We start from the raw sequence: 27,012 nt of genomic DNA, 5'->3' as shown, positions 1-27,012 counted from the left end.
AAATCGATAACTTAAAAAAAATAAATTAATCTTTCATTATCTTTTTAGCAAATATGTAGTATATTCAAAAACAAAAATTTATAATCCTCCAGAAACGTCTTTTGAATATTTTTATACATTTTTTTAAAAAAAAATTGAGCTTAATTGTAATAATTTTTTTAAAATATTTTCTTAGCTTTAAAGAAATAACTGACCTCATAAAGTAGTCGAATACTTTAATATCTAAATCGTTCTTAACGACTATTATATTCTTCGGATTCCCGAATTCTCGAATATGAATAAGCGAGCTTATAATAACCCGATAATTAAAATCAAAAAATGCTAAAATTTGATAAAAAATATAACTCAAGAACCTAAATTATTTTAATGCCGGTTACGTCTCAGAAATAGTAAATTTGGAATTTAAGCAACGCAAGTTAAAATAGTAATAGCTTATTGAGATTAAGCGTTTTATATCTTAAAAATTGAAGCGTTTTCGTCTTGTAGGATTTTTCAAATACTGCATGTTACATGTTGATAAACGTTTTACTTTGCTTTTCCCCATTAATATTTCAAATATATATAGGGCATAGCCTGAGAGTTAGTCAGTTAGCAGAGGATTTTTTTTATTGGTTATTTTAAAAATGGCCTCCATTGCTTTTTGAAGCGAGAAAGATATAACTTTTTAAAATTTGAAATGGCCACAAAATTTTTTCTTATAGGTGGGCCATCTATCAAATGCTTTTGGATGGAAGTAACCGTGTAGAGTTACAAAAAATGGCATGTAATTTAATATATGAGATATTTTATTAACAATTAGTAATTTCATTTTAGCCTCAATCATGCCCTGACTCATATCTACATATTACAGAAATTGAATTGGTGTTGTAAGTGTTGAAAAAAATACACTGCTTTGGAAGAGATCGGAATCCATTTATACAATTACGGGGCAATCCCATAATTTTTAATAAAAAAAACAAAGATTGTGATAGTAAGCGCTCTTTTTATAAAATATATGTTAATCCTACTGGGCAGCATCTATGTTTTTCCAACCCATCCTAGCTTTTCGGAAATCAGGATATGAACCCAATAACTTTGAATACCCAGCAAGATATCACTTAATTACAGGAGCTGTTTGAAAAAAATTGGTATAAATTTGTATTAAATACATTTTTTATAGGTATTTATTCTCAATGTTTTAATGTTTATCAAAATTTAATTTTCAATTCCTTTAATTAAATTAGCCTATTTATAAAATTGTAAATTTAATTTTCTTATTATTTATCTAATTTTCCTCTATATGAACTTAATCATATTTATTCTATAAAATATATCACGTGAATATGAATGAATCCTAAATCTTTTAATAAAATTAGCGCTTCTTGATAAAAAAAAACTATAAATAAGTAAATATATGCGCTCCATGGCTAATTAAAAAAAAATCCCTTTTATTAAAACTGTAAATATAAATAAATCTTTTTATGTTATCTTTTAAAACATTTCGCATTATTTGTCGAATGATAAGGAATTCTCCTAATGGGTAGTCTAGGCAGTTACTTTCTTTTTGCTAAAAAATTGCAAATTTCAATGATATTATTTTTTGATACCTTTATTCGTTTTTGAAATAGGATTTTTGAATAAATAGCTAGTGTATATGAATACATTTTTACTATATATTATGTTTAAATATAAAAAATTCTTGATATATTACGGAATTAAGGAATATTTAGCATAATCTTAATTATTTGTAATATTTATTCTATATTTAAAAAATAACAATTCACCTTTTTATATGAAATATAAGTAGAGGACATGAAAATGCAAAAAATATTACAATTTTGCAAAATTTAATTGTCTAAAAATATTTCTAAGGGGGCTCTTGCTCTTCAAACGACTCCAGTAGTTACAATTTTTCAGTAGAATACAGTCCAAATTATTTTAACTTCATTTCCCAATTCCTTAGTAATTCCATGTGCATTGCAAAGGAATGCTGTCGTCCACCATTTTGTTTATAATGCATCCTTGCAAAATATTTCAACTACCCCCCCCCCCCTCCAATATGTATTATACATATACCTTATTTCTATTTTCTTCTTCTTAATTATAAAAGAGAGTTGAGGAAATTTTTTTTGAATTTAGGAGAGCAATTAATACTATAGAACCTCACTGGGTTAGTTTGAGCTCATGATTAGTGGGTTTATTTAAATGTGTTGACCTATTATTTTCAAGATTTTAATACTAGAGACCTAAGACACCCCCTTTTAAATAAAAATTTCGGGCCAGGCTTGAAAAATTAGGCCCGATGCAGATCACTAGTTTCCCTTAAAATTTAGAAATCCCACAATAACAAATTACAATTTATCGTGCGTTTAATAATAATATTACAAAAGGCATCTCGCCGTCTAATGTTGTGAATAAAATAGAGCTACGCTAGGTATTCCTCATTTCCATCCAACCTTTAAAAAAAATTTTGGGAATGAAGAGTTTCATTTACGTCTTTTTCAAATAAAAAGAATAAACAAATATTCATAAATATATATAATAAAAAATATATTAAAAATGAGTGTAAATTTTAAAAATATCGATGGCTCTAAAAAGAGCTTATAGTAAAAATGTACCTAAAAAACATGTATAATTATGTTTAAAAATTTCTAATTGTATTTTTTATTTTAGGAAGATTGACTCGCGTTTTTCGTTTGTTATGTTAAAAATTTTACGTGCTAAATTTTTCAAAAAAGAATATGTTGATTGGGAGAAATTACCATTAGTTGAGATGACTATGGGTTGGAAAATAAAATTAATAATTTGATATCATGTGAGTTCTTTCCTGGTGAAGGTGCCCTTATTAATTGTTATCCAAATTTGTCTTTTATAGGGTATGTATGGGCTATCTTTATTGGCCCATTTCTTTTGAACTTCAGCCCGAAGATGTTTAAATATATGCATACAAGTATGTGCGGCTATCAAGTATCACGTAATTTGTCTTTTCTATATTTATTTTTCTTAAATATTTTATGAACAGTTATTTCAATCTTTGTAAAAGAAAATCCATTATCATGTCAAATTGGGTTACGTCCAATCTATTAATCAATCAATCATATGGTTTATTATTTTAATAACTATTATATAATATTATATATATGGTGAATTCAATATCAAATCAATCAAAGTCGATTTTCACCCCGATCCCCCTCAGAATTTTTTTATATTGGTAATATATGCTATAATTAATAAAAAAAAATTTTTTTTACTTCATTACACCATTAACTCGCTAAGATTTGAGAGTTTAAAGAGCGGAAAAATGGTACATTTTTGACAAAATTTACTTCATTATTTACAAATATCTCCAGAATAAATTAAGTTAGAGCAATAATTTAAATTATTTTATTATATAGCAATAGTGGATCTTTAATATGACATAAATAAATGTGATAGAAACCCGATCAATACCCAAAACCGGATACTAAACTTAAAATTGCCCTAGTAATAAAAGTTTTTTTTTTTCAAATTTTTTTTCCTGCAATTAACCTAAGTGCTAAATAAACCCCCCCCCCCCTTCCCCCATCTCTTAAATATTTTTTAAGTAAGCGCCTTTCATTTAAACATAATTTTTTAATAAAAATTATTATTTAAGTATTCATTAAATTTAAATATGATGGTGTTTATGTTAAATTTTATCAATTTTAGCCATATAAAGGGTCATAACTCTTAGAACCACGTTTATCTTGGTCCCTTGCAGAAATATAAAACAATCTGGTATACATCTGCAAAAAAATATCTTTTTTTTCTATGGCCATTTCTAGTTTTGTACTTTGGTATATTATCGAATTGTTTTCACATTTATTTATATGTTATATAAAAGATCCATTATTAAGCTATAATATAAAATTTAAATTATTGCTCTAACTCAATTTATTCTTGAGATATTTGAAAATTAATGAAGTGCAGTTTGTCAAAAATTCACTATTTTTCAGCTCTATAAACCTCCATATCTTAGCGAGTAGAAGTAAAAATATCATTTTTTTTTCTTAGTTATACAATATATTACCATTATACAAAATTAAAGAAAATTCTGAAGGGGTCGGATTGAAACCTTGATTGATTTGATATGAAATGCACTATATATAAGTATAAACCTAGAAGTTCCGCAGGAAAAAAAAGCATGAAAATTTATCTTTTGGAAATCCTAACAAATGAGAAGACGGATAGAACTTATAATATAAAGTGTTTGTTCCACATGATTGCATTATTTCTAGTTGTTAAAAGATCCGATTCGGGTGACCCTAATTGGGCTTTTTAACAAACCCTAGTTATTTCATTATAAATTAATTATAATTGATTATAGATATCGTATGTTAATATGAAATTATTATATTTTATTTAATAAAGGATCTCTTATATAAAAAAAATATATAACATATTTAAAAGTGTAGTAATTTAAATTCACATTATTTACTTTTTATATTTTTATAGCTTACCCCAACCTCGTTTTTTAGGTCTAAAACACAGAATATAATGTAAATAAATATTAATTATATAATGGAATAAGATTAATCAAATATTATTTTATTTTAGCTGCATATCACGGGATTTTTATTAAATATTGATTTATATAATTATATTAAAAAAAAAAATTTTTTCTTAAATATTCCCAATGGCATTAATACTAACCTAAGTTCACGAATGAAAGATGATATTTAGTTAAATGAACATATTCAAAAAGTGAGTTTGCGGGATTTTCAATGATTAAAATGATAAAAAAATGAGAGATTAAGCTGGACAAACGCAATCACAAATCACATTTTATGTAAATATTGGTGAATTTTTTTGTAAAATTACGAATTTATCAATCTTTTTCTAAGTTTCTTGCTTGTAGTTTAATATTTCACCCATATTTTTTGATAAAAGATTATCCGTTTGTACGAATTTAAAGAGCATAACATATTTTGCAAACATATCGATATTTATATTTTATTTAAAGCTACATATGATTCTTTCAAAATGTTCTAACTTGATTCATTGTTCATCTTACAACTTTTAGGATAGTTATATTTTGTAATTAAAATTATATCTTTTTTCAATATGATAATTGTTTTAAATAATTCTGAGCTACTTCTTTATACGCTTCGACTTTGGCTTTATCAGACCCTTGCTAATGATGATTTTATAATTATACGGTAAAATCCAATCTCATATTGAGCCTTTATTATGACAACCATATCTAAATTGATAATAAATGATTATATTATAGCTTCATAAGATTCAAGCATTTTTATTATTTTATCTTTAACATTGGTGGATGTTTCAAAGAGAGAAAATATGTATTGCAGGAACAAGTTAAAGTTATCTTGCAGGAAATTTTTTACGAGATTTACCTGTTCCTTTACCTTATTTGTTAATTTATTAAATTCATTATAGCATTACTTTGTTATTGATTCAATATCAAAGGGTAAATATTATACCTCCTTAATTGCATTATTGGTTAAAGAAGGTGTTTCTTATTTTAAGGATAAGGATTCCGACAAAAATTCAAAACTTCGGATTTTTTGTAGGGTGGCACTGCCGATGACGTTGCCGCTAATGTATTCTAATTCCTTACCGATTTTGGTGTAGCAAAAAAATAACAGATACTTTTTGAATGAAATATACAGCTATTTTTTTTAATATTAAATTTCATAGATAAATATATATTTTTGAATTTTTCCCACCACATTACAAAAAAAGTTCCACACCTTAAATTACTCGTTGAGGTTCGGTTCAATTTATTCATATTGCTGATATCACCACTAGAACTTACGTATTTACCATAAACTTTTAAAATTAAAATCAGCCCTTCTCCAGCATCATTCGCAATCTACGTCATTATTTTCTTGATGATTTATATCTTGTTATCCATTTCACTTGGTTTTCTCTTCTTATATTAATCAATAGATTTTACAAATTTTATGTAGCCGAATTTTTTCAGCCATATTAATCGAACTAGAATATTAAAATTGAACATCTTATTTCACCAGAAGTTAAATAATATATATTAAATTTTGTTCATTTAGAATAAATCGAAATTCAATAGATATACTCTCAATATCGATAGTAATCATTTAGACTTACACAGAGAAATTTAAACTTAAAATCAACCACCTCCCACCCTAATTAAATTATATTGAAGTTGTCGAGTATAGGCTTTTTTTGCCCAACTCTTCTTTACTTAGTCTATGGACGTTTAATTTTCGGATAGTTGTGTGTACAAGTACGTGCGGCTTGCCCAAGTGCTCCTCATGTTTTCTTTCCCCCTAAATTAATATTAAGTTTGATGGATTATGAAAAAAATTAGTGTAGCTCTATTGCTTGTCAACACTAGAGGGCTTAGCGCTGAATCACGTATCACATAATTTCATAAATAAACTAGATATTTTATGGAATTTTGAGATTTATGATTATTTAACGGGATTTTTAGCATATTATTTGATTTTCTTAATTTTGCGGAATCTCGGGTAATTTGGGTGAGTTATTTTTCGCGGGACTAACTAGCTGACTCAATCTAAAATTATCCTCTGATAACAGAAATTCACCGATCCAATTGTATAACTTCACATTGGTCATTGAGCCTTGCCGACTTAGTTCTTTTTAAAAATGATATATAATCTTTCTAGATGTAGTATATAATTTTAGATGATATTTTCCAATATTTATAATCAAAAATTTTATTTTATTGTATAATTTTTAATATAATATGTTAATAAAAATTTTAAAATATTTGAGAATAATATTAAAAATTCAAACATAATTCCGGTAATTGGATCAAAAGATCTTTTCCATAGGAGCATCATGCAGGAACGCTAATAACTCTTCTAGCTAAATTAGCTGATTTCAAGAGTCCTAGTCGTTTCGTTTCTAAATAGATAGTGCATCTTGTTTCGGTACAATATGTGGACCAAGTAAAACATAACATTCCTGCTCCAAATTCTTAATGCTATTACAGTCTTTACCTATCCTATTACTTGATTATTCGAGATTTTTTCCGCATTTTTATCATTATCAAATGATACTTAATTAAAAATTAAAAATGTTAAAAAAATTTAAAAAAAAAATTTGGAAATAATCTTTAGATTTTGAAATGTTAAATCAATTTAATTTAATAGTTTTAAATTAAAATAAATTACTTTAATTATTTTTATCAGATTCTTTTTAATCTTTTCCGCCAATTTTAAGTAAGGCTCACAATTTCTTCAAAATTTGTTTATCAAAGTATCTACCACACTTGTACGCAAATCGTTTATCATTATTAGAGAGTGTAGTTATTTCACAGTTATAATTCGTTTGAGTCTATCGAAATTAATTGTATGAATATGATTGTTAATTTAGTGTTGTTAAAAAGCTAATATCCCGATTAACAGAAAAGTTTGGACATTTATTTGACAAATCTAGGAGCACTTATACAATATTATTTTGGCTAGGGGCATTTTTAAAAATTGACCCAAATCGGATTTTTTAACAACACTAATTATTAATGAAAAGGATATACTTGGCATAGTAGATATTTCAATATAATTCATATCTAATTTTATTAATTTCAATATTCAAAATAAAAAAAGAAGAAATTTATAATCTTCTTAAAGGTGCGAAAAAAAAATTGCCGATAATTTTTTGTTTGTGTTATTGTAAACAAGGTTTATATTTTATATATGTAAATAAATTATAATTAATATATTTAAAAAAATTAAGTAGTATCCACAGGAGATTTAACAATTTTCAATTAATATTGAATAAAGGGGAACGTTGTTGTATTGATTGCAACTCTATTATTTTAATCTGTTTTTAGTTATCTAAATTAACAAAAAATTTGTAAACAATATAAACAAGCCTATTCACTAATTCTTTTTTAATTACATGCGAAGATAAAGGCTCAGGCTCAGTAACATAAAATTTTATCCTTTTTATTAATTTTTAATATTGATTAATTTAAATATTTTATTCATTCCTTTTTCAAATAAAAATAATATTTAAACTTGTATAGTAAATTGGAAATGATTAAAAAAAATGCATTTAATTTTTAATATTTTGGCTGATTTCAATAAAATTGATATGGGCATTAAGTCTCATTTTTTTATAAAGTGTAGTTCCCAATTCACTGTTATCGTGCTTTTAAAGAGTAGTTAATATATGAGCCGGCAGTGAAAATTTGAAACTTAAAAAATTTGGCGGTATTTATTCCGACTATAGATTTCTATAAAAAATTTAAAACTTAGCCTCTTGAGTTCAGTTATAATGATGTTTTGTCGGTAATTTAAAGGTCTCCTGTTCATCATATTCCTGATTTGCTCAATTTTTTTTGTTCAGGTTAGGATAAAGGTTAAGGGTAAAACACTGATGGCCAGTATGGTTTATATTTATTTTTTTTTAAAAAAAGAGCGCATAATATTCAGAAATTCTATGTTTTGAATTATCTGTCATATGGTCCGCTTATAACCATTTTGAATCGTGTAAAGAATTTATCTTTATAATTTATCCCTTCAAATACATTTTAAATAAATAAAAAGTATTGAACCGTAACCAGAACCCCGAATTATTTTCTTAATATTTTATGAGCCACCATTTTAAAATTTCCAGAAACATAGTTGGGTGATTCTTTAAGTTTATACTCAAAAATCACTTAAATTTTTTTTAGGGTAACTACACTAGAACCGTTTTTTAGTTCAAATTTTAAATTATTTTTTTTATTGACTTGAAACAACAAAAAAAAGAAATGTTGATTTTTTATATTTATAATTAACTATTATTAAACAAGGTATAGGCTGAGACCTAGGTATGCTAGGAGTAGATGCAGCGTTAAAACTTTAATTTCAAACTATCTAGTGGCTCCTCCCCAAGCTAAAATTCTCTCGTTGTGATCTTGCCCATCTATTGACCATGCCACAGTCAATATCATTTTAAGCTAATTAAAATTTCTCACCTACATACCCCCTCCCCCACCTCCCTCTCCCCCAAAAATTTAGACAATATATCATTACGACGAAAAGAAAAATTATAACTTTTTTAATAACGACTATATAAATTAAAATTTTTAATAAAGCATTTTAATAAAAAAAAATGTGTAAACCCTAAATTATTTATATAAAAATATAATATAGCCAAAGGTCTACAATAAGTGGTGGACCTTAGGATTTCCAATAAAATTTATGAGAAAAAAATTAACCCAATAGTGCTTCCCCCCCCCTAGCAAATTCTGGATACACCATGACCTCAGTCAATAATTTAAATCCATAGGTTTTAAAAATGCTAATAAACAAACAAACAAATCCCAATATTTTTTTGAAATATTTTTCACTATTAATATTTTAAAGCTTTTCTCCTTGCAATTTTTTTGATCTATATCAAAAAAGAGAAGAAAAAAATGTTTTTTTCAATTTATACAATAATATCATCTAGTCATTTAAAAAAATATATATCTTCATTAATTATTATTTCATATTATGATGTTGTTATTGTAATAAAATCATATATATATACACTATATAATACATTACAATAACATTAATTATATCTAAAAAAGTAATTTAGTTAAGAATTGCGTGTACTATATATTTGTATAATTTAATAAAAACGAAAACATATAAGAAAGACTAATATCTATTTTCTTGACGATAATTTTAGATTTAAGTTAAAAACCTGATCTTTTAGGATCCAGTGGCGTATCCAGGATTTTCTTATAGGGAAAAATTGGGGGCCTTCGGCCGGGTCTTATGTTTTAGCTATTCTATTAAATTATTCACAATTTAATAATAATTATATTTCTATTTTTAACTATTATTTACTAATTCGTGCTTATGGATATTACAAGCCTATTTTTTATTATTTCAAGTTAGGTATATAATATTTGATAAAGTTTTTTTAATTAAATGTTGAAATAAAGTGTAGTGTCATTTTTTTTATAAAATTTGCTTTAAAAACTAGCCTCAGCTTAAATTCTCATACAATATAAGTAGAATATAATTTTTTTATTGAAAATACTAATAGTAGTATGTATAAAATATTGACTAGAAATAATTAAATTAACAAGTTTTTTTTAACTTCTTATCAAATACAATATTATACAAAATATTTTCTATAATTATAATGTGATTTTTAATTTTCGTGGGAATGTTGCCAATTCATCAAGAATTTCGTTTGTCGTTGGAACCAAATCTCTGTGGATATTTAACAGAGCTAACCCATTTAGCCGAGATTCAGTACTTCTATGTTTTCAAACCATCTCAAGTTGGAAAAAGTCCTTTCATTCGTACATGTTGTAATAGGCAAACATGCAAGAATATAAAACAACTTCAAAATATTAGGAAATTGAGCCAAGGTTTCTTTACACCGATTGAGCGCATCAATAGCATGCTCAGGTAAAATAGCTAAACGTAGTAAATATTTATACCACAATTCGAATTCACTGATTAAATTTATTTCAGTATTAATCTCATAGGAGTAAAATTTTGCTAAATATTTAATTTTATCAATAGTGGCATTAGAAAACGAAGAAGGATCTTTGGGTAATAAAACTTGAGGATAGCTAAAGACTTGTTTTTTATCTAAAAACCGTACTTTTATTTGCGATAAAAAAGTATCTAAGAATGGGATGAAATGGATATTTTATAACATTCTTCAGTTGAGCCAATATTTATTTTCTTCTCTGTATATTTTCCGCCAAATCAATAACCTGAACCAAATCTAAATTTGGTTTTTGTAAATTTCTACAAAGTAGTGAGCTAAAAACAATTTATTGATGCAACTAGCAGCAATGATAAACTCTGATTGTTCAATTGAATTCAATAATGATATCGCTTCTGACGACACATTACTTTTTTTCATGCTTAGCCTTATTTAATTTTTGTATTTCTACTTCTTCTGTCCTACAAAATGGAAGTAAAAATGAAAAATATTTAAAAAAATTATAGATATATATTAATAATTAAAATATAATTAAAAATACTTATTGATTCTAACTCACTACTAATTTTGAATTTAATAAAATAAATATATATAATAATAAAATAAATTATCGTTTGATTTCAATCTCTCCATTTTATTAATATTTTTGAATAATATGTTGGAAAATTGATATTCAAATATTTGTAAAATTTTGATTGGGGGGGGGGGGGTAAAATTTTTATTAGCTTAAAATGACATTTATGAAAATAGTCAAATTTGCGACCCCCCCCTCCCCCCTCCATTGGTTACGCGCCTGTATAGATCTATTAAAAACAATAGTTTAATTCAATATTATACATTATACTAGTTAGAAGAATATATTTTTTTGTTTAGATTTAAAAGTTTTTGAAACCTAGATATGACCTAAATTTGATGATATGGGCTGGGGATAAGGTTAATCGAATAAATATCATGTAAATATGACAGCTTTGATTTTTAACCAAATTTGGTATGATATGATTCTAGGGACACCCAATGTGAGTAAGAAATAATTCATAAATGCATTCATTTCAATAAAATTCCTAATCCCTGCCAAAAATATAATATTAATTCATATAATTAATTGGTACATAGTATAAACAATGATGTTGCTATAATCATTTATGAGTATGATGCATGAGCCATTAGGCCTGACATTGGCAATATTTATTATTATTATTTAGCTTAAAACACGTCTTTTGCTGATTTATACAAAAAAACCCCGCTATAATAATCAGAAATTATATTTCCTGGTTTTACTGTAAAAACATGTATAATTTCTATTTATTCTCTTCATATACGATATCACATGAACACAATATATCAACTAGCAAGTAATTTTAATCTCTATTTCTTAAAATAATTCAGCTATTTCAATATTTTTTTACTATTAAACTGACTAAAGGACTAATTTTTGGCTCATTAAAAATAACGAGTATTTCCTTTAAGGGTTTTTTAAAAAACATTACGGTGAATAAAATGGTGGTGGGAAAGTGGAAATGGATTAATTATAACAAAATTCACGATATTTAGTGAGGTATTATACATTATAGTGAGGTTTTACGACATAATATATAATTGTATTTTACGGCATAAATTATAATTTAGTTTATATAAAAAAATTATTTGTAATATAAAACTGAAGACCTATTTGTATATAAACATTTTAATAAAAAAATTTATGGCTTTTGAACGCGTTTAGTTTGTGTCCATTTTTATATTATAGTATTTTATTTATTATACATACTATTCAATATATTTTGAGCTCTAAAATTGTATCATTTTATTATATTATAAAAAAAAATCAAGTGTTTTCATAATGCTAATTTTTAATTTATTAAAAAATTTTTTTAACTTGGTTAATCTAATTCAATAAATTAGAAATTCTTCCAACTAAGCCTTAATCAACATTACAACTAAGTAAGGGCAAAAGTTATGAACATTAAAAAAAAAAATACGCATGCTTTTTTGATGAACTTACAAATTTGTAATAAAAGAAAGAAAGAAAGAACAGAAAATTTATCAGCGTTCTTTTAATTTTTGTTAGGCAAGTTTTTTTTGAAACAATCTTATTACAATTTCAGCAGTTTACATAAATTAATCTTTTTAATGATTTTTATAAATTATACTAATATTAAGTTTATAAATATTCATCAATAAATTTATATTTTTGGACATCATTTTTCATTCTATCATATATAAAAAACCCATTTTTAATAATAATCTATTGTTGTTCATCTTTTAAATTATTGTAATGCCCATTTATGTATTAGGTCAAATCGAAGTATAGAAACGTTGGTAGTATGATAGTTTATAGATTGAAAACGAAGTGGATATGAAGGATAATATGAGGAAGTTGAGGCTGGAGCCCTAGTTGAAACTAGAAACAAAAGTTAACAAGTAAGACATGTAATAAAGAAAGTTCTTAATTATTTATTAAATAAATGACAGTGGAATCTTGATATAAATGGCAAGTGTCTCATAGAAATATTAAATTGACGACCTTACCATTAAATAAAGCCCAACTTAAATAAAAGAACGGTATTAGCATTAATCTTTATAACTATATTAAATACCTTTTTTTTCCTACTAAGAAAAATTTATAGATATTAGAAAAAAAATTCACGTATGACAAAAGATTCAAAATGTTTTTTTTAAAAAAAATTTTTTTTTATTATCCTTTATTAACATTTTTTTATATAAGATTCTTTACAACCCAATAGAACATTCTTTTTCTTACACATGGCTAAACCCCAAATTTGAAATTTTTTTTTATTCTTTTAATTTTTACGAAGATAAAAATCTAACAAAAAATAAATTAAAACTTTATGGTTCAGATAAATAAAGCTTTGAAAATCCCAATAAATTGATTTTAGGAAAATTTAAAACCTATTTTTTAATATGAAAAATATAAAACATGATTTAATATAATTGTATTTAGATTCGTGGCTAATATTTAGCATTTAATATATTTTAAAATAAAATTATATTTAGAAAAAATATTATAATTATTATACTAACTAAATAAAGTACCTAGAGCTTAGCGATTGGAAGCATATGATTAAATCTGTTTTAATCAGGAATAACAGATTTACTGATTTGTAAATTCTTTCTATTTCGATACGAAAATACTTAATCAAAATTAATTGCAGATTTCCTTTTGAGGGAATATATTATATAGACTGTTTGAATGTATTTAATATAAATGTGAGTAGCAGGCATTATGATTTTTTTCTCCTTATTTTTAAGGCATAACCCCTCATTCATTGTTGACGCGAATTCGCTGAAAATTTTACAAAATACGCTGTATTTTTGTGTAATTTTATTACTTTGCCGCGAATTCGCGCTAATTGTGAATGCAGGGCAACGGAAGAGCTATGTTAATATAGCGCCTGAGTCCACTAAAATAAAGATAATTGAAATAGTCTATGAATGAATGATTATATAATATAATGAATGGAAAAAGATATATATTCGGCTGTATATTTATTTCTTTATTTATAATTAAAATCTAAAAAATTAAACAAAAATAATTAAAATATAATAATAGTAAATTATAAAGTAATGAGTAATGTTACTTTTAATAGTTAGGTTGTTACCTGATTTTGGGGAAATTTTAAGCTTGAAATTATAATTTATTATAGAGCAATAATTTTTTTATAGAAATAATTCTAATTTTTGATATTCTAAAATAAAATCTATAGTATCCACTGAATATTTTATTCAAAATATTAATATAAATTAGATTAGGATTTCTACAATTAAAATAGCGATTTTATTCTTAATAATATATATATAATTAACTAAATCATTAACAGTATTTTCATAAGTTAATTAATTTTATATTGAATCAGAATCTCAAGACCAAGAGAAAATTCATTGCGTGCCGCCATCTATTAATTGAGAAATTGATGCTAATTACAACATTGTAATTTATACTTAATTTGAATTTAGTTTTTTTTATAACTTATTATAGAAAATATAATTTCAATAATTTATATTAATATAAAAAATAAAACTGTAAAATTTTATGTGTAATTAAGGATCTATCAATAATAAAATATTATTTAAAAAAAATATTAAATATAAAATGTTAAGTATTGATTATTCTTGTTTTTATCGGAAGTTTATAAAAAATATTACTATATAAGTCAGATGGCGCAATATATTTAAAATATTTATTATGAAATCCTCATCATATACAAGATAAACAAGTTAATTTTATTGGTTGATTTAAACAAATTGTCATACTACCTGGTATGATCTTCCCAATCATGGCGCCCATACAACGTGACCAAACGGGCACATATGTCCTCTTTTGAAAAAGTGTAAATCGTGACCATAAATTTTTTAGCTAAAATCTCGTCTTAATGAGTTAATTGAACTTCGTCAAGTTAATGTGTTGTGAAAGTATTATTAGAAACATATAAGAATTTTACAAATAATATTTAAAGAGCAGATATCAAAATGACTAATTTTTATGTAAGAAGAAAATATTTTGTTTTAATATTAACATAGCACATTAAATATTTCCTTGCAAAATCAAAGTTTTTGATAGTCTTATGGAGAAAGAAATTGTACCTGGTAAAAAGTTAAATTGGCCTTCTTGCCCCTCAATCAAACTGCTCACATTCCAATTTGAAAATTAAATGAGAATTATTATATAAACTATATATTTTTTTTATTGGACTCAAATTTCTTTCATACTAAAATTGAAACATTTATTTCTTATAAAAATGTTAAAAAAATATATATATAACCATAACAACCGCCATAAAAAAATATATTAATTTCAAACGAATCGAAATAGTTAAGGTGAATTAATTTACATACATATAGATATATCTCAACTTATTTTTTTATGACTATATTGATTTTTGATCAATTTATTTTTTAATATAAGTTTATTGTCCATAAAAATATTGATATTTTATTATTGTATTAATTTGAAGAAAAAGAGAGCACCGAAAAACATTTAGACAATTTTAGTGTTAAACTCAAAATACATATAAATAATTCAAAAAGATTCATCCAACGATAAATGTGAGATTACTAACTTGTATGGATTAAAAGAGATACTATTTTATATAATAATATTGCTAAAAGGCATATTTACCAGAGACCTGCAGATACCATTTGCTTTTTTTAAAAAAATTTTGATGAAGTTATTGGTTCATTTAATCTGAGGAAAATAAGTTTTGAGAAAAAGGTCTAGCAGTATTTTAAAAATATATTTGCATTACAAACATTTTGCACGCAAAAGCCACCAAGGATTTTTAAAAACCACATATAAATTTATTTAATATATCGTCGGTCCAAAATTGGAAGTGCAAGATTGCCGAAACTGATTAAACGGATAATTGAAAAAGTCACGGGAAAAAACAAGGATGGATAAAAAATGGTGTAATAAAAAAAATAAATCAAGATGAATTGGCAAAGGGGGGGGGGTGGCAATTAAATAATTAAATATTTTTAATAAAGTGGGAAAAGAAAATATTAAGATGGATGACTGTTGATAAATTGAAAGTCTAGAATGGTGTTGTTAAACGGTTCGATTTGAGCCAATTTAAAAAAAGGCTAAATCAATATTTTATCCAGAAATATGTTAGGGGAGACCAGGGCTAGTCGGCGCAAGGGGCTTGTCGGTTCAAAGGATTTTATTTTAAAACCAGTAAAGATTAAAAATTGAAATTTAGTTCTAAAATAGAATTCTATAATATCCATAATTGGGGATAAAAATAATTTATAATATTTAGCTATTTAAATTTTTATCCGTTATGACATGTTTTTGACGTAAAAATTACAATATTTCCACTTAATATTATTAGGTTGTATTAAAAAATTAAAAGTTTAAATATGACAAAATGAATATTATATGAAAGTTAAATATCTATTTTAATATTTGGGAAAGTTTCAGATTGATTATAATGCTTAAATATATGTTAAGATCAAATTAGTAATATTACCACCATCGAGGTTAGTAGAATCGTGGCTAGTAGGCGCAATCAATCAATTTTTATTATATTATTATGGTACCCAAATAGATATGTGAAATTCAAAATAGTAAAATTTTTACTAAAAAAATATTATGAAGATATTATAAAACTGTATGAAAATGATATCTCATTAAGAAAAATACCATTTATTACAGGTTAAAATATAATATTTTATAAATGTAATATATTAAATAATAATTATTATATAAATTTATTAATGTGATTGATTTTTCATAATACATTTCAATTTTAATATAATATCAAACCTAAATAAATATCTTGCAAACTAAAATCTTCATATACATATTGTGATAATATATTATATATTGTCACATATAATATAATATTTTATAAATGTAATATATTAAATAATAATTATTATATAAATTTATTAATATGATTGATTTTACATAATACATTTAAATTTTAATATTCAGACCTAAATAAATATCTTGCAAACTAAAGTCTTCATATACATATTGTGATAATATATTATATATTGTCACAGATATTATATATATTGCATATATAAATTTTAGCCTGATAATAAGATCAATTATTTAAATTAATTATATCTAGCAAACAAATATAATATATATATTTAATTGACAATATAATATGATTCAAATTAATATATTTTATTAGATATGAACATTTTAGCATATAAATTTTAGCCTGATTATAATATCAATATATTTAAAATGAATTATATCTAACAAACAAATATTTATATATATCTATTTAAATGACAATATAATATGATTCAAATTAATTCATTTTATTGGATATGGACATTTTAGTTATCAGATTATATTTAGCCTGATAATAAAATCAAATGATGTTATATATTTAAATTTAGAATTAGATAAATTTTGAGTAAATTTATTATTAATAAAAATAAACATTAATAAAAGATGTGTGTATTATATGTAAACAGGATTATAAAAGTTTTCATAATTTTGAAGATTGGTTTCAATGTAGAGTGGTTCTCTGTTAAAAAAGATTATTATTTTATTTGTTATAATTGTAAATATAATATTATATAAATAAAGTATCATAGATATATATTAAAATCTGTAAAAAAAAAATTTTTGCCCCATAAGAAACCTAATAAACCACTTGATTCGACTAGCCCCATCGATGATCCGACTAACCACGGGTTCGGGGCTAATAGGTTCAAAAAATGACTTTTACTAAAACCTTTCTATAGAAATAATTATTAAATATTTAAAAAATCAAACAGTATATATTTACAGGTAGATGTTTAAGGTATCTATTGGTATTTTGTAAGATCTTATATGATCATTATTTTCAGAGCTATGATGATTTTGACAAAAATTGCGCCGACTAGTCTCCCCTACGTTAGCCTGAATATTTTGGTCATAGATGTCAAAAAGGATTGGACATCTATTAGCGAAATCTCGAGGTTTAAGCAATATTTTTCTGGTTAAAATATTGAGTTTATCATTTTTAAAAATCGGATCAAATCGAGCCGTTCACCAATATTATTAGTCCAGGAAATATGTTAAAAATCCTTTTATTGACAAATTAGATCCGATTAATTGAAGGGAATAATTGTCAAAAAAATTAATAAGTATACAGTAACCTTTTTATTTTTGGAAAACTTTTTATTGACAAATTGGATATGATAATCTAATGGGATAAATGTTTAAAAAAAATAATAAGTGGACGATAGTACAACCATTATTTTAAAGTGGTGAAAATATTTTAAAAATACTTAATTTGTTATATGCCTCAATTTGAGCTGTTGTCAGGTGTCTTTTTATTCAGGAGATTATAGGTTCTAAAGAAAATTACTTTTGCCAATAAAACTTAAAAGGAAGGGATTTATTTACTTGATTAATGTATTTTTAAAAATTAATTATATTATCAGTAAAAATATCTTAAAATTTATGAAAAACAGTTTAACCACTGTGTCAGATATTTTAATAAGCTATATAGAATTTATATGAATAAATGCTAAATAAAGAATTTTAAAAAATAATCTCTTCTAAATAGTAATGTCCGACTTTGAAATTTTGGCACCATCAAGATTGTTAGTGGATATTTTCAGTTTCTATAATTGTTTTTTTTAGAAAATAATTAATTTATTTTTTAACAAAAAACTTTTTCTCTTCAATTGTTTCTTTATTTAAGTGTTTCAAAATATTTGCATCATTAGTTAACTTTTTTGTCAATTAAGAATGAAAAAAACCTGGTTTTCAAGGAAGCAGACAAACGATGATAATTTTTAATTTATTTAGCTCTCTCAAAATTTTATTAAAATAATTTAAGCCTTTTTTCTGTTTTTTTGTTTCTTTTTTATGCATAAAAAAACAAAAAGTTTTTTTTCTTTTTTAAAAAACAATATTTAAAAAAGTAATTTCATGGCAAATAACTCAAAAACTTTAATATTGATGATCATTAGATGATTTATTGAGCTATCGTAAAACTGTCGGAGGCTTAATCTCAAGGGACTATTAGTTTGCCATGTCTGATAATATTTCCTTATCTAGTAGGGGAGAATAAAAATTTAGTCTTTATAATAATGGATTATATTTTATCTTCTTATTAAAAAAGCGGATATATAAATATTACTTATTTATATTTAAAAATATCATTAGAATGGGTCAAATTTATTTTTCAAGGTTTTTTTTAATGATTATCAAAATAAAAGTCAAAAAATATTGAAAAGTTTATGTTCTTTTTATTTTGGCATGTAAGACATCTTATTACATAAAAATATCATATTTTTATGTTTTTTAAAAATAATTATGTTGCACAAGGCAATATGGATAATTGACTTAAAGCCTAACTTTCAATTTTTTAAAAATCAGAAAGGTTTTTCTGCAAATTGTCGCAAAATAAAAAGTTGAAATAATCAAAAATTGAAAAAATGATTATTATAAAATAAAATTTTACAAATAACAAATAGTAAACTCAAAGTTAATGATCGCATCCGAATTTTTCATGCTCGACCTGGTCCGATTTTTAAAAAAAAGGATATTAGACCCGACCCAATCTTAAATTAATTTTTTTTTATCTGTGAAAAAGCCCAATCCAGATTAAAAATTAATTTTCGCCAGGTTTGGTCCAAATTTATTTAAATATAGAAAAATTTAATATTTTTAATTGGGAAAAAACTGACCTGGCCCGGCCCGAATTTTAAAAAAAATATTAGATCCGTCCCAGCTCTAATTGGAATTATTTTTTTAAAAAAAGTCTAGACAGTCGAATTATATTATTTTAAAATATAAAAAAATCAATTTATGCTATATCATTTTTTTTTGTAGTATAGGCATTTATTTATATTATGACATTGAAAAACATAGAATAAAACAAATATATCTTTTATAAATATGACTAACTCAAAGGATTGCAACACCATTAAAGTATTCATATTTTTCAATTTAATATCTACAGTCTACACAAAGAACAAGTATATTCCATCATTTACTTCTCATACAATTTATTATCGAAAATAAAATAAATTCATTTATTACATTTTACATACAATCTTATATTCTAAGCAATTTATCTCCTTTTACAAATCGATATTGTTTTCTTTAAAAATCACATTTTTATATGTTATAAATGTTTAAGTATTTTTAAATAATTTTTTTAAAAAAATTCCCCTAAAATTATTATAATATTCATGCACACAAATTTAATTATATATACAAATTGTTTTTATTTTAAAAAAAATTTCAAAAATTTTATAGCTTATTTAATTGAAAAAAAGGACGAAAAGTAGAATAATAAAAAACTTATCAGGGTAAATTTTATAATTTTTTTTAGGTTTTGACTGAGCAACAAAAAAATCCTTTTAATGGCTAACTTTTTGACATGTAGATATTTGAACACTAATAAATAGTATAGTATTATTCTCAAATGATACAACTCTGTGATACTTTTTTTTTATTTATCATATAAATTTGTAAAGCTAAACACTCTAAATCTTTATGTCTTGACTGTTGAATATAACCAAATATAATTATCATTGGATGAATAACGAGATTTCAAAATCTCACACTTTTTTGAGATTTAAATTGGGATTCTAAGATTTGCAATTTTTAATTGGAAATTTAAAACTTAGTAGAGAGCATAATAGAAATGCAGAGAGTGAGATTAAAGTTGAAGATAATAGACAAATCTAATTTACATATAGATAAAATAGCTAGAAAACATTCCTTTCCAAAAACGGTTATAATAACACAAGTAATTTAGAGCAAGAATACCATATTTTACTCGGCCTATATACTAAACCAGAGTAGGATGTATCAAACTTTTGAAAATAATTAATTGGAACTTCCTAGACTTACAAATTTAGCTAGGAAAGTCCTTTGCATACCTGCAATTAGTACTCTGAAAGAATCTATTCCATTGCTGGATTCATCAGAAGAACCTCTTTATGCCCTACTAATCTCGGCCTGATAATATTTATTCATTAACAAATATGATTTAATTAAATTTTTTAATTTATTTATATTTGCTTACTTTCTATTTTACTTGCATTCCAAGATTTATATATAAATTTGTTTTTAATAAAAATCTATAGAATGTTACTTAATTGATGTATCCCTCGGACCTTAGTAAAAAAAAGAATAATAGAAGTCTATTAGGTGAATGAGAAATACATAAATTTATATGGGGGTGGGACAGGGAATGATATAAGAATCTAAACTATATTAGCAATGTTAATGATAAAAGTGTCCAAATCAGGCGCGTACGCAGGAATTTGGTCTGGGGGGGAGGGATAATAAAATTTTTTAAGAAATATTATTGTTTTTTAAAAATATCAAGCATACATTTATTAGGACTAATAACTATTTCTAATACACAATTTAAAAAAAATTATATGTATAAAGAATCACTTAAATGACCCAAAATAGAAATTTGAATTTTTTGAGCCTTTACACAAAAATTAGGAATAATTGCATTTAGTTTGTTATATATTTACAAAGTAAAATCCAATCTTCGTTGTAATTGAGCTAATTTTTCAATTATCTCATCCTTGCTTGTCGTCAAATACCTATAAATATTCAAAAGATCCAAACCTTTCAACCTACTTTCAGATGTTGTACTTCTCGGTATGTTTTTCAGAGACCTGCAGGCTCGGCCCCCGGGCTGGACAGTATTTTAATTTTTTTAAATTTACCCGGGCCGGGCCCGATTTTTTTTTAAAAAAACACCCAAGCCTGGCCTGAATTATTTCAAAAAAACACCCAATCCGGGCTGTATTTTTTAAAACAGCCTGTATTTGAAATCGTTATTATTAGCTATAAAAATCTAAAATAAATATAATTTATTTTAAAAAAATCCGGGCCGGGCCTGAAAATTTTATTTAAAAAAAAGCCGGGCCGGACCTGAAATTTTTTTAAAAAAAGCCGTCGGGCTTAAAATTTTTTTAAAAAAGCTAGGCCAGGCCTGAAATTTTTTTAAAAAAACCTAGGCCGGGCGGTAAAAATTCTTTAAAAAAAATCCGGGCCGTGGCCTGCAAATGGTACTTCTGCAGGCCTCTGTTATTCTTCTTAAAAAAGAGAATGTTCTCTCATTAGTTTACTAATGGGAAGAGTTTATAAACTCTTTTAATACATTGGGAATTTAATCTAAAATGTGTTTGAAATAATGCAGAGCATCCATAGAATTTTTTGGGACTATATCATCCATAGTTAATCTTATAAACATAGTTATTCAGCTAGTAAGGCATCATAAGATACTTTAACATCTTCATAATAAAAATCTAACAAATATTTTTTTTTATCACCATCTGAAAAAGGTTGGGAAGGCTTTTGTGGAAGTAATATTTGCAGATTAGTAAGTGCTGCATGATGAATTAAAAATTCATTTATTTGGGGTTTAAATGTATCTGTATTTAAGATATACTCTTCTACTGATCCTATATTAATGTTTTAACGATGAGCTTGCCTTGCTACAAATCGAGGGAGACAAATATTAAACACGTATAGCTCTGCTTTTGACTCAACAATAAAATATAAAATATGAAATTCTTCATCAACATTAGCCCTAATTTCCTTGAGTTCTGATAAAATGCTCTCCGCTATTCTCATTTTCTTAATCAAGTCAATGTCATGTTTTGAAAAGTATTAATTAAAATAGTTATATAATTAAATAATACATTCTAATGAGAAATAAAATTTGGAATAAGCATTGAATCCAATAATTTTCTTGCTTCTGAAGAAATATTTCTTTCAGACCATTGTGATATTTCAGTAATAGCAAATATTGGCTCTTCTAACTCCTTAAAAGCTGTTACTGCTTGATGGCGGAGACTCTATCTCGTTGGACAAGGTTGCAATTTCTTTTTCCCTGTTGGACAAGAAGTTTCAGAAATAATTATTATTTGACTAGAAATTTGAAAATGGTAGATAAATATTACGCCACTAAAAATTTGAAAATAATAAGTAAATATTACGCCGGAAAACTTGAAATCGAAATTATTGATAAAATAACTTAGTAGATAAATGTGATAATAAATGTAATTAAATATATATTTAATATGAGATACGAATAAATATTAACAAATATAAATTAATATAGACAATAATATTTTTGAAAAATATATCCGGCATCTGCATTTTTTGGCTTTGGGGGGGGGGGGGGGGGATTTGTCCCCCTTCCCCCCCCCGCTGCGTACGCCAATGGTCCAAATGAATTATAAAAAAAATGTGGCCTCGCTGATGTGGTGTTGTTAATCGGTTCGATTTGAGCCTATTTTTAAATATGGATAACTCAATATTTTAGCCAGAAAAATATTGCATAAGCTTCAAGATTTCACTAATAGATGTCAAAACCTTTGCGCCATCTATGGCAATCTCCAGGCTCATTTTATGGATAAAATATTGAGTTAACCTAAATCGAATCAAATAGAACTGTATAACACCATTAGACGGCGACTAATTCGGTGTGCCGATAAACGCCGATGAAAAATTTAAAAAAGTGAGTACTTATGCTATATTTTTTATAAAAAAACGATTGTGCTTAAATTATAGGTAATTAAATAAATAAATAAAAAATTGAGATAAGGCAGCAAGTATAAAATTTTAAAATGTAAAAATTAGTTGAAGTTAAAAAAATGTTTATTAAAAAAAAGGAGCTTTATAAATTATATTTTCATAATAGCTATTATAATTTTTTTTCCCTCAAAATAAGTAATTTTTCAAACTTTTTTATGTTTTTTCTGCTAGAGTTGTTAAATGGCTTGATTTGAGCCGATTGGACTAACTCAATATTTTAGTCAAAAATATCAGGCAAGCCTGAAGATTCTGGTCATAGATGGCACGTTTGGACATCTATTAGCAAAATCTCGAGGCTTGTGCAATATTTTTCAATATTTTTCTGGCTAAAATATTGAGTTACCCGTTTTTAAAAATCGACTCAAATCGAGCCATTTAACTACTTCTGGTCATCTAATTAAATATTTAAAAGGAAGGTATTATATATTTTTTAAAAAAGTTATATTTGCATCCCCCCCCCCCCCCCCAAAAAAAATGAAACACAAGATTACGACGGTCATATTTTCCCGTCATTCCTAGATGGCGAATTTGTAAGATTATAAAACGATTAATTTTTTTGTATTTTATTGAATCGTTTGTAGTTTTGTTGGACTTGGTTGGTTTTTAAAATATGTAAAATATGAAACCTATAGATTTTACTCGTAGGTAGAAAGGTTTGGACATCTATTAAACAAAATCTCGAGGGATTGTGTAATAATCTTAATTTAAATTTGTTGAAATAGAGCTGTTTAATAAAACATTAAACCTTTGAGTGACAAAATATACCAAATTATACCCAAATATATCATTATTTGGAAAAATTTATTTGTAAAAAATTTAAGGGCATATAGCATAAATTATATGGTTTATTACAAGTTTTCAACAAAAAATTAACAGGCTTGGTTTTCACGATAACAGGGGTTTTAAAAAAAAATATCAATCCGTTGATAATGCTCCGTTAATAATGCATTGCGAATTATTGAGATTTAACCTTTATAATCAAGATCCAAAGTTATTTTAAAAAAAAATACTACAATATTTAAAATAGCTGAGGATAGTCGGGTAAATTTAATATTATAATTAAAGTGACGATGTATATTTTGCATTTAGACAATGAAACTTTTCAACAATGTATATTTATTAACAACATAAAAGTGTTAAACGCACTTTAGTAATAATATTATATTAATGTCACACGTATCCCGCCCTAACTTTAATGAAACTAGTTACAAATTTTTTCTAAATAAAATCAATTTCCGTAAATACCAAAAGAAAAAAAACTTGAAGCTTATAAATTTTGATATTGATGATTGCACATGAATTAGTTTTGTTTGCAAAGGACATTTTAACATTAAAGGATTTATTTATTTTTGTTACCTCGGATAGAATAGGCAATCGATAGGGAAGTTATAAAGTAATATGTTGACGTTTGCAAGATTTTATTGGACCAAATGGTATAAATGGCTGAGAGATTTGTGAGAACTATCAATAAAATCATAATGATATATGTCAAGATCCAAAGATTTTGGTAGTTATTTTCCACCTTGACTTCTCTCATTTATTATTCTTTTACTTATTTATTTTTATTTATTTTTAAAATATGATTTAAAAAATAGCTCAAATTCTCATAAAATGAAATTATGTAACTAAAAAGAAAAGGATATAATACTATATTAAATATACTAACGTATAATTAGTTGCAATAATACACTAATATTATTTTAGATAAAAATTATATTTATAATAATAAAAAAATTAATATTTTTTTTATATTTTAAAAATTTAAAAAGTAATACAAGCTTATTTATTAATATAAAAAAAAATGTTATGTTTTTATTGATTTATAATACCAATTAATAATATTATTTTTCTCCCTCTAATATTACAAGGTAAGTAAGAAGGATATCGTGCACGTTCCTTCTGCTTTTATTTTTTATAAATAAATCTATATATTAAAAAAGATATAAGAATAACAATTAATAATTGATTAGAGTAATATATTATTGGCCAATATCTATCTTAGGAAAAAATTATTATTGAATAATTAATTTTTAGAATTTGCAAGACAAAAAAAACAATGATAACTGCGTCTATACCATATATATAGCCTTGCAGGTCCGAAGTGGTGGATAAGCCTAATGATTTTGATATTAAATAAGATGATAATTAGAATATCTCTAGGGAAGGGGATTAGTATAAAAGCCGTTAGTGTTGATTTTTTAATATATAATTTAACTTTATAAAAAATGATTAAATTATTTTTACAGTTAAAAATATCTGGCCAGGATATTTATTTGTTATAAAGTATTCCTTAATTGTCTTTTATTTTGTTTTCTTTTTGTTCCTTTATTTTTGTAATTATCATTAAATTTAAAGCACTAAAAATATCGTTTATTATTATATATTTAGGATGACACTTCGAAAAAAATGGGGTTTTTTTATATTAAAAAAAAATCAAGATTTGTCTATAGGTTAAACCGACAAGAGTTTTTTACAAAGAAGAATACAACAGAATTGATAAACTTTAAATACTAAATAGTTTGGAAAAGATACTCTTCGGGCATCTACGGGGAACTAGACTAGAGCAAAATGTTTCTTTATAAAATTGATATGCTTGTAATGCCATTATTCTAGTCTAGATCATATCTTATTAAATGGGGGAAATATCAAATGTGTCATATTATCTTAAAATAAGTTTAAAAATAATTTCGCAATTATTAATTATTTATTGTTTTTGACAGTTTTTACTTCAATTTTGATGAGTAACGTATATAGCAAACTTTGTAATTTTTATTTTTTAAAAAGAGTATATTTACTATTTTAAAAACGCGTGCGGGGGGCTCCCTGTAATTTAATATTAATCAAACATTGGATTGCAATTTAAAAAAAAAATTATTTTAAGATAAAAGATGGCGATACTTTTTATCCTAACGAATTACTGTCTTCGAGAAAAATATAAAAGGGCGGTAAGTATTGCAATAATTATTAATTCATTTTTCATGATAAAGTATGTTTTCTTTAGACATTTTACGTGTAAAATAATTTTTCTGGGGGATGTTATATATATATATATCAGAGACTCGCAGGCCCAGCCCTTAGCCCGGCCCATTTTAAAACCAAATATTTTAAATAGCCATTATAAGCCATAAAAATAAAAAAAATATATTTAAAAAAAATCCGGGCCGGGCCTGAAGAAAAAAAATTTTGAAAAAAAAAATTTAAACCTGGTTGCGTAAATGGTACTCCTGTATGTCTCTGATATATATAATTCTTTGTGATATAATATTTATTTTTTAAATATATTGAAGATATATTAATAAAAGGTAAAATTGTATATTTTGATTTGTAGTATAAATATTTTGTTTGAAATTCAAACATTAATAAAGGTTGCGTAATATTCTTTTTGATATAACTAAATTAAATTTCGGTGGGATTTATGAATTTTTTTTTTCACATATTGTTTTTACTAGTGTTGTTAAATGGCTCGATTTGAGCCGATTTTTAAAAACGGCTGACTCAATATTTTATCCAGAAAAATATTACGCAAGCCTAACGACTTTGCTCATAGATAG

The 27,012-nt window shown here is 24.8% G+C and overlaps 1 protein-coding gene across 1 annotated transcript in view; it reads right to left on the bottom strand.

Moving 5' to 3' along the window:
* Nucleotides 1–25,001, bottom strand: part of LOC135930825 (uncharacterized) — a 36,804-nt gene extending 11,803 nt beyond the window's left edge. Inside the window, exon 1 of the mRNA XM_065467614.1 lies at nucleotides 24,818–25,001. Coding sequence (XP_065323686.1) covers nucleotides 24,818–24,998 — 181 coding nt within the window. The 5' untranslated portion in view covers nucleotides 24,999–25,001. The remainder of the gene's footprint in view (nucleotides 1–24,817) is intronic.
* Between the last annotated feature and the right edge of the window lie 2,011 nt (nucleotides 25,002–27,012).

Source organism: Gordionus sp. m RMFG-2023, chromosome 1, assembly GCF_954871325.1.
Source record: "Gordionus sp. m RMFG-2023 chromosome 1, tfGorSpeb1-WG-v2, whole genome shotgun sequence".
In the NCBI taxonomy this organism is placed as follows: Eukaryota; Metazoa; Nematomorpha; class Gordioida; order Chordodea; family Parachordodidae; genus Gordionus; species Gordionus sp. m RMFG-2023.
The sequence above is the reverse complement of the archived record's forward strand: the minus strand, read 5'-3'. Positions and strand labels throughout refer to the sequence as shown.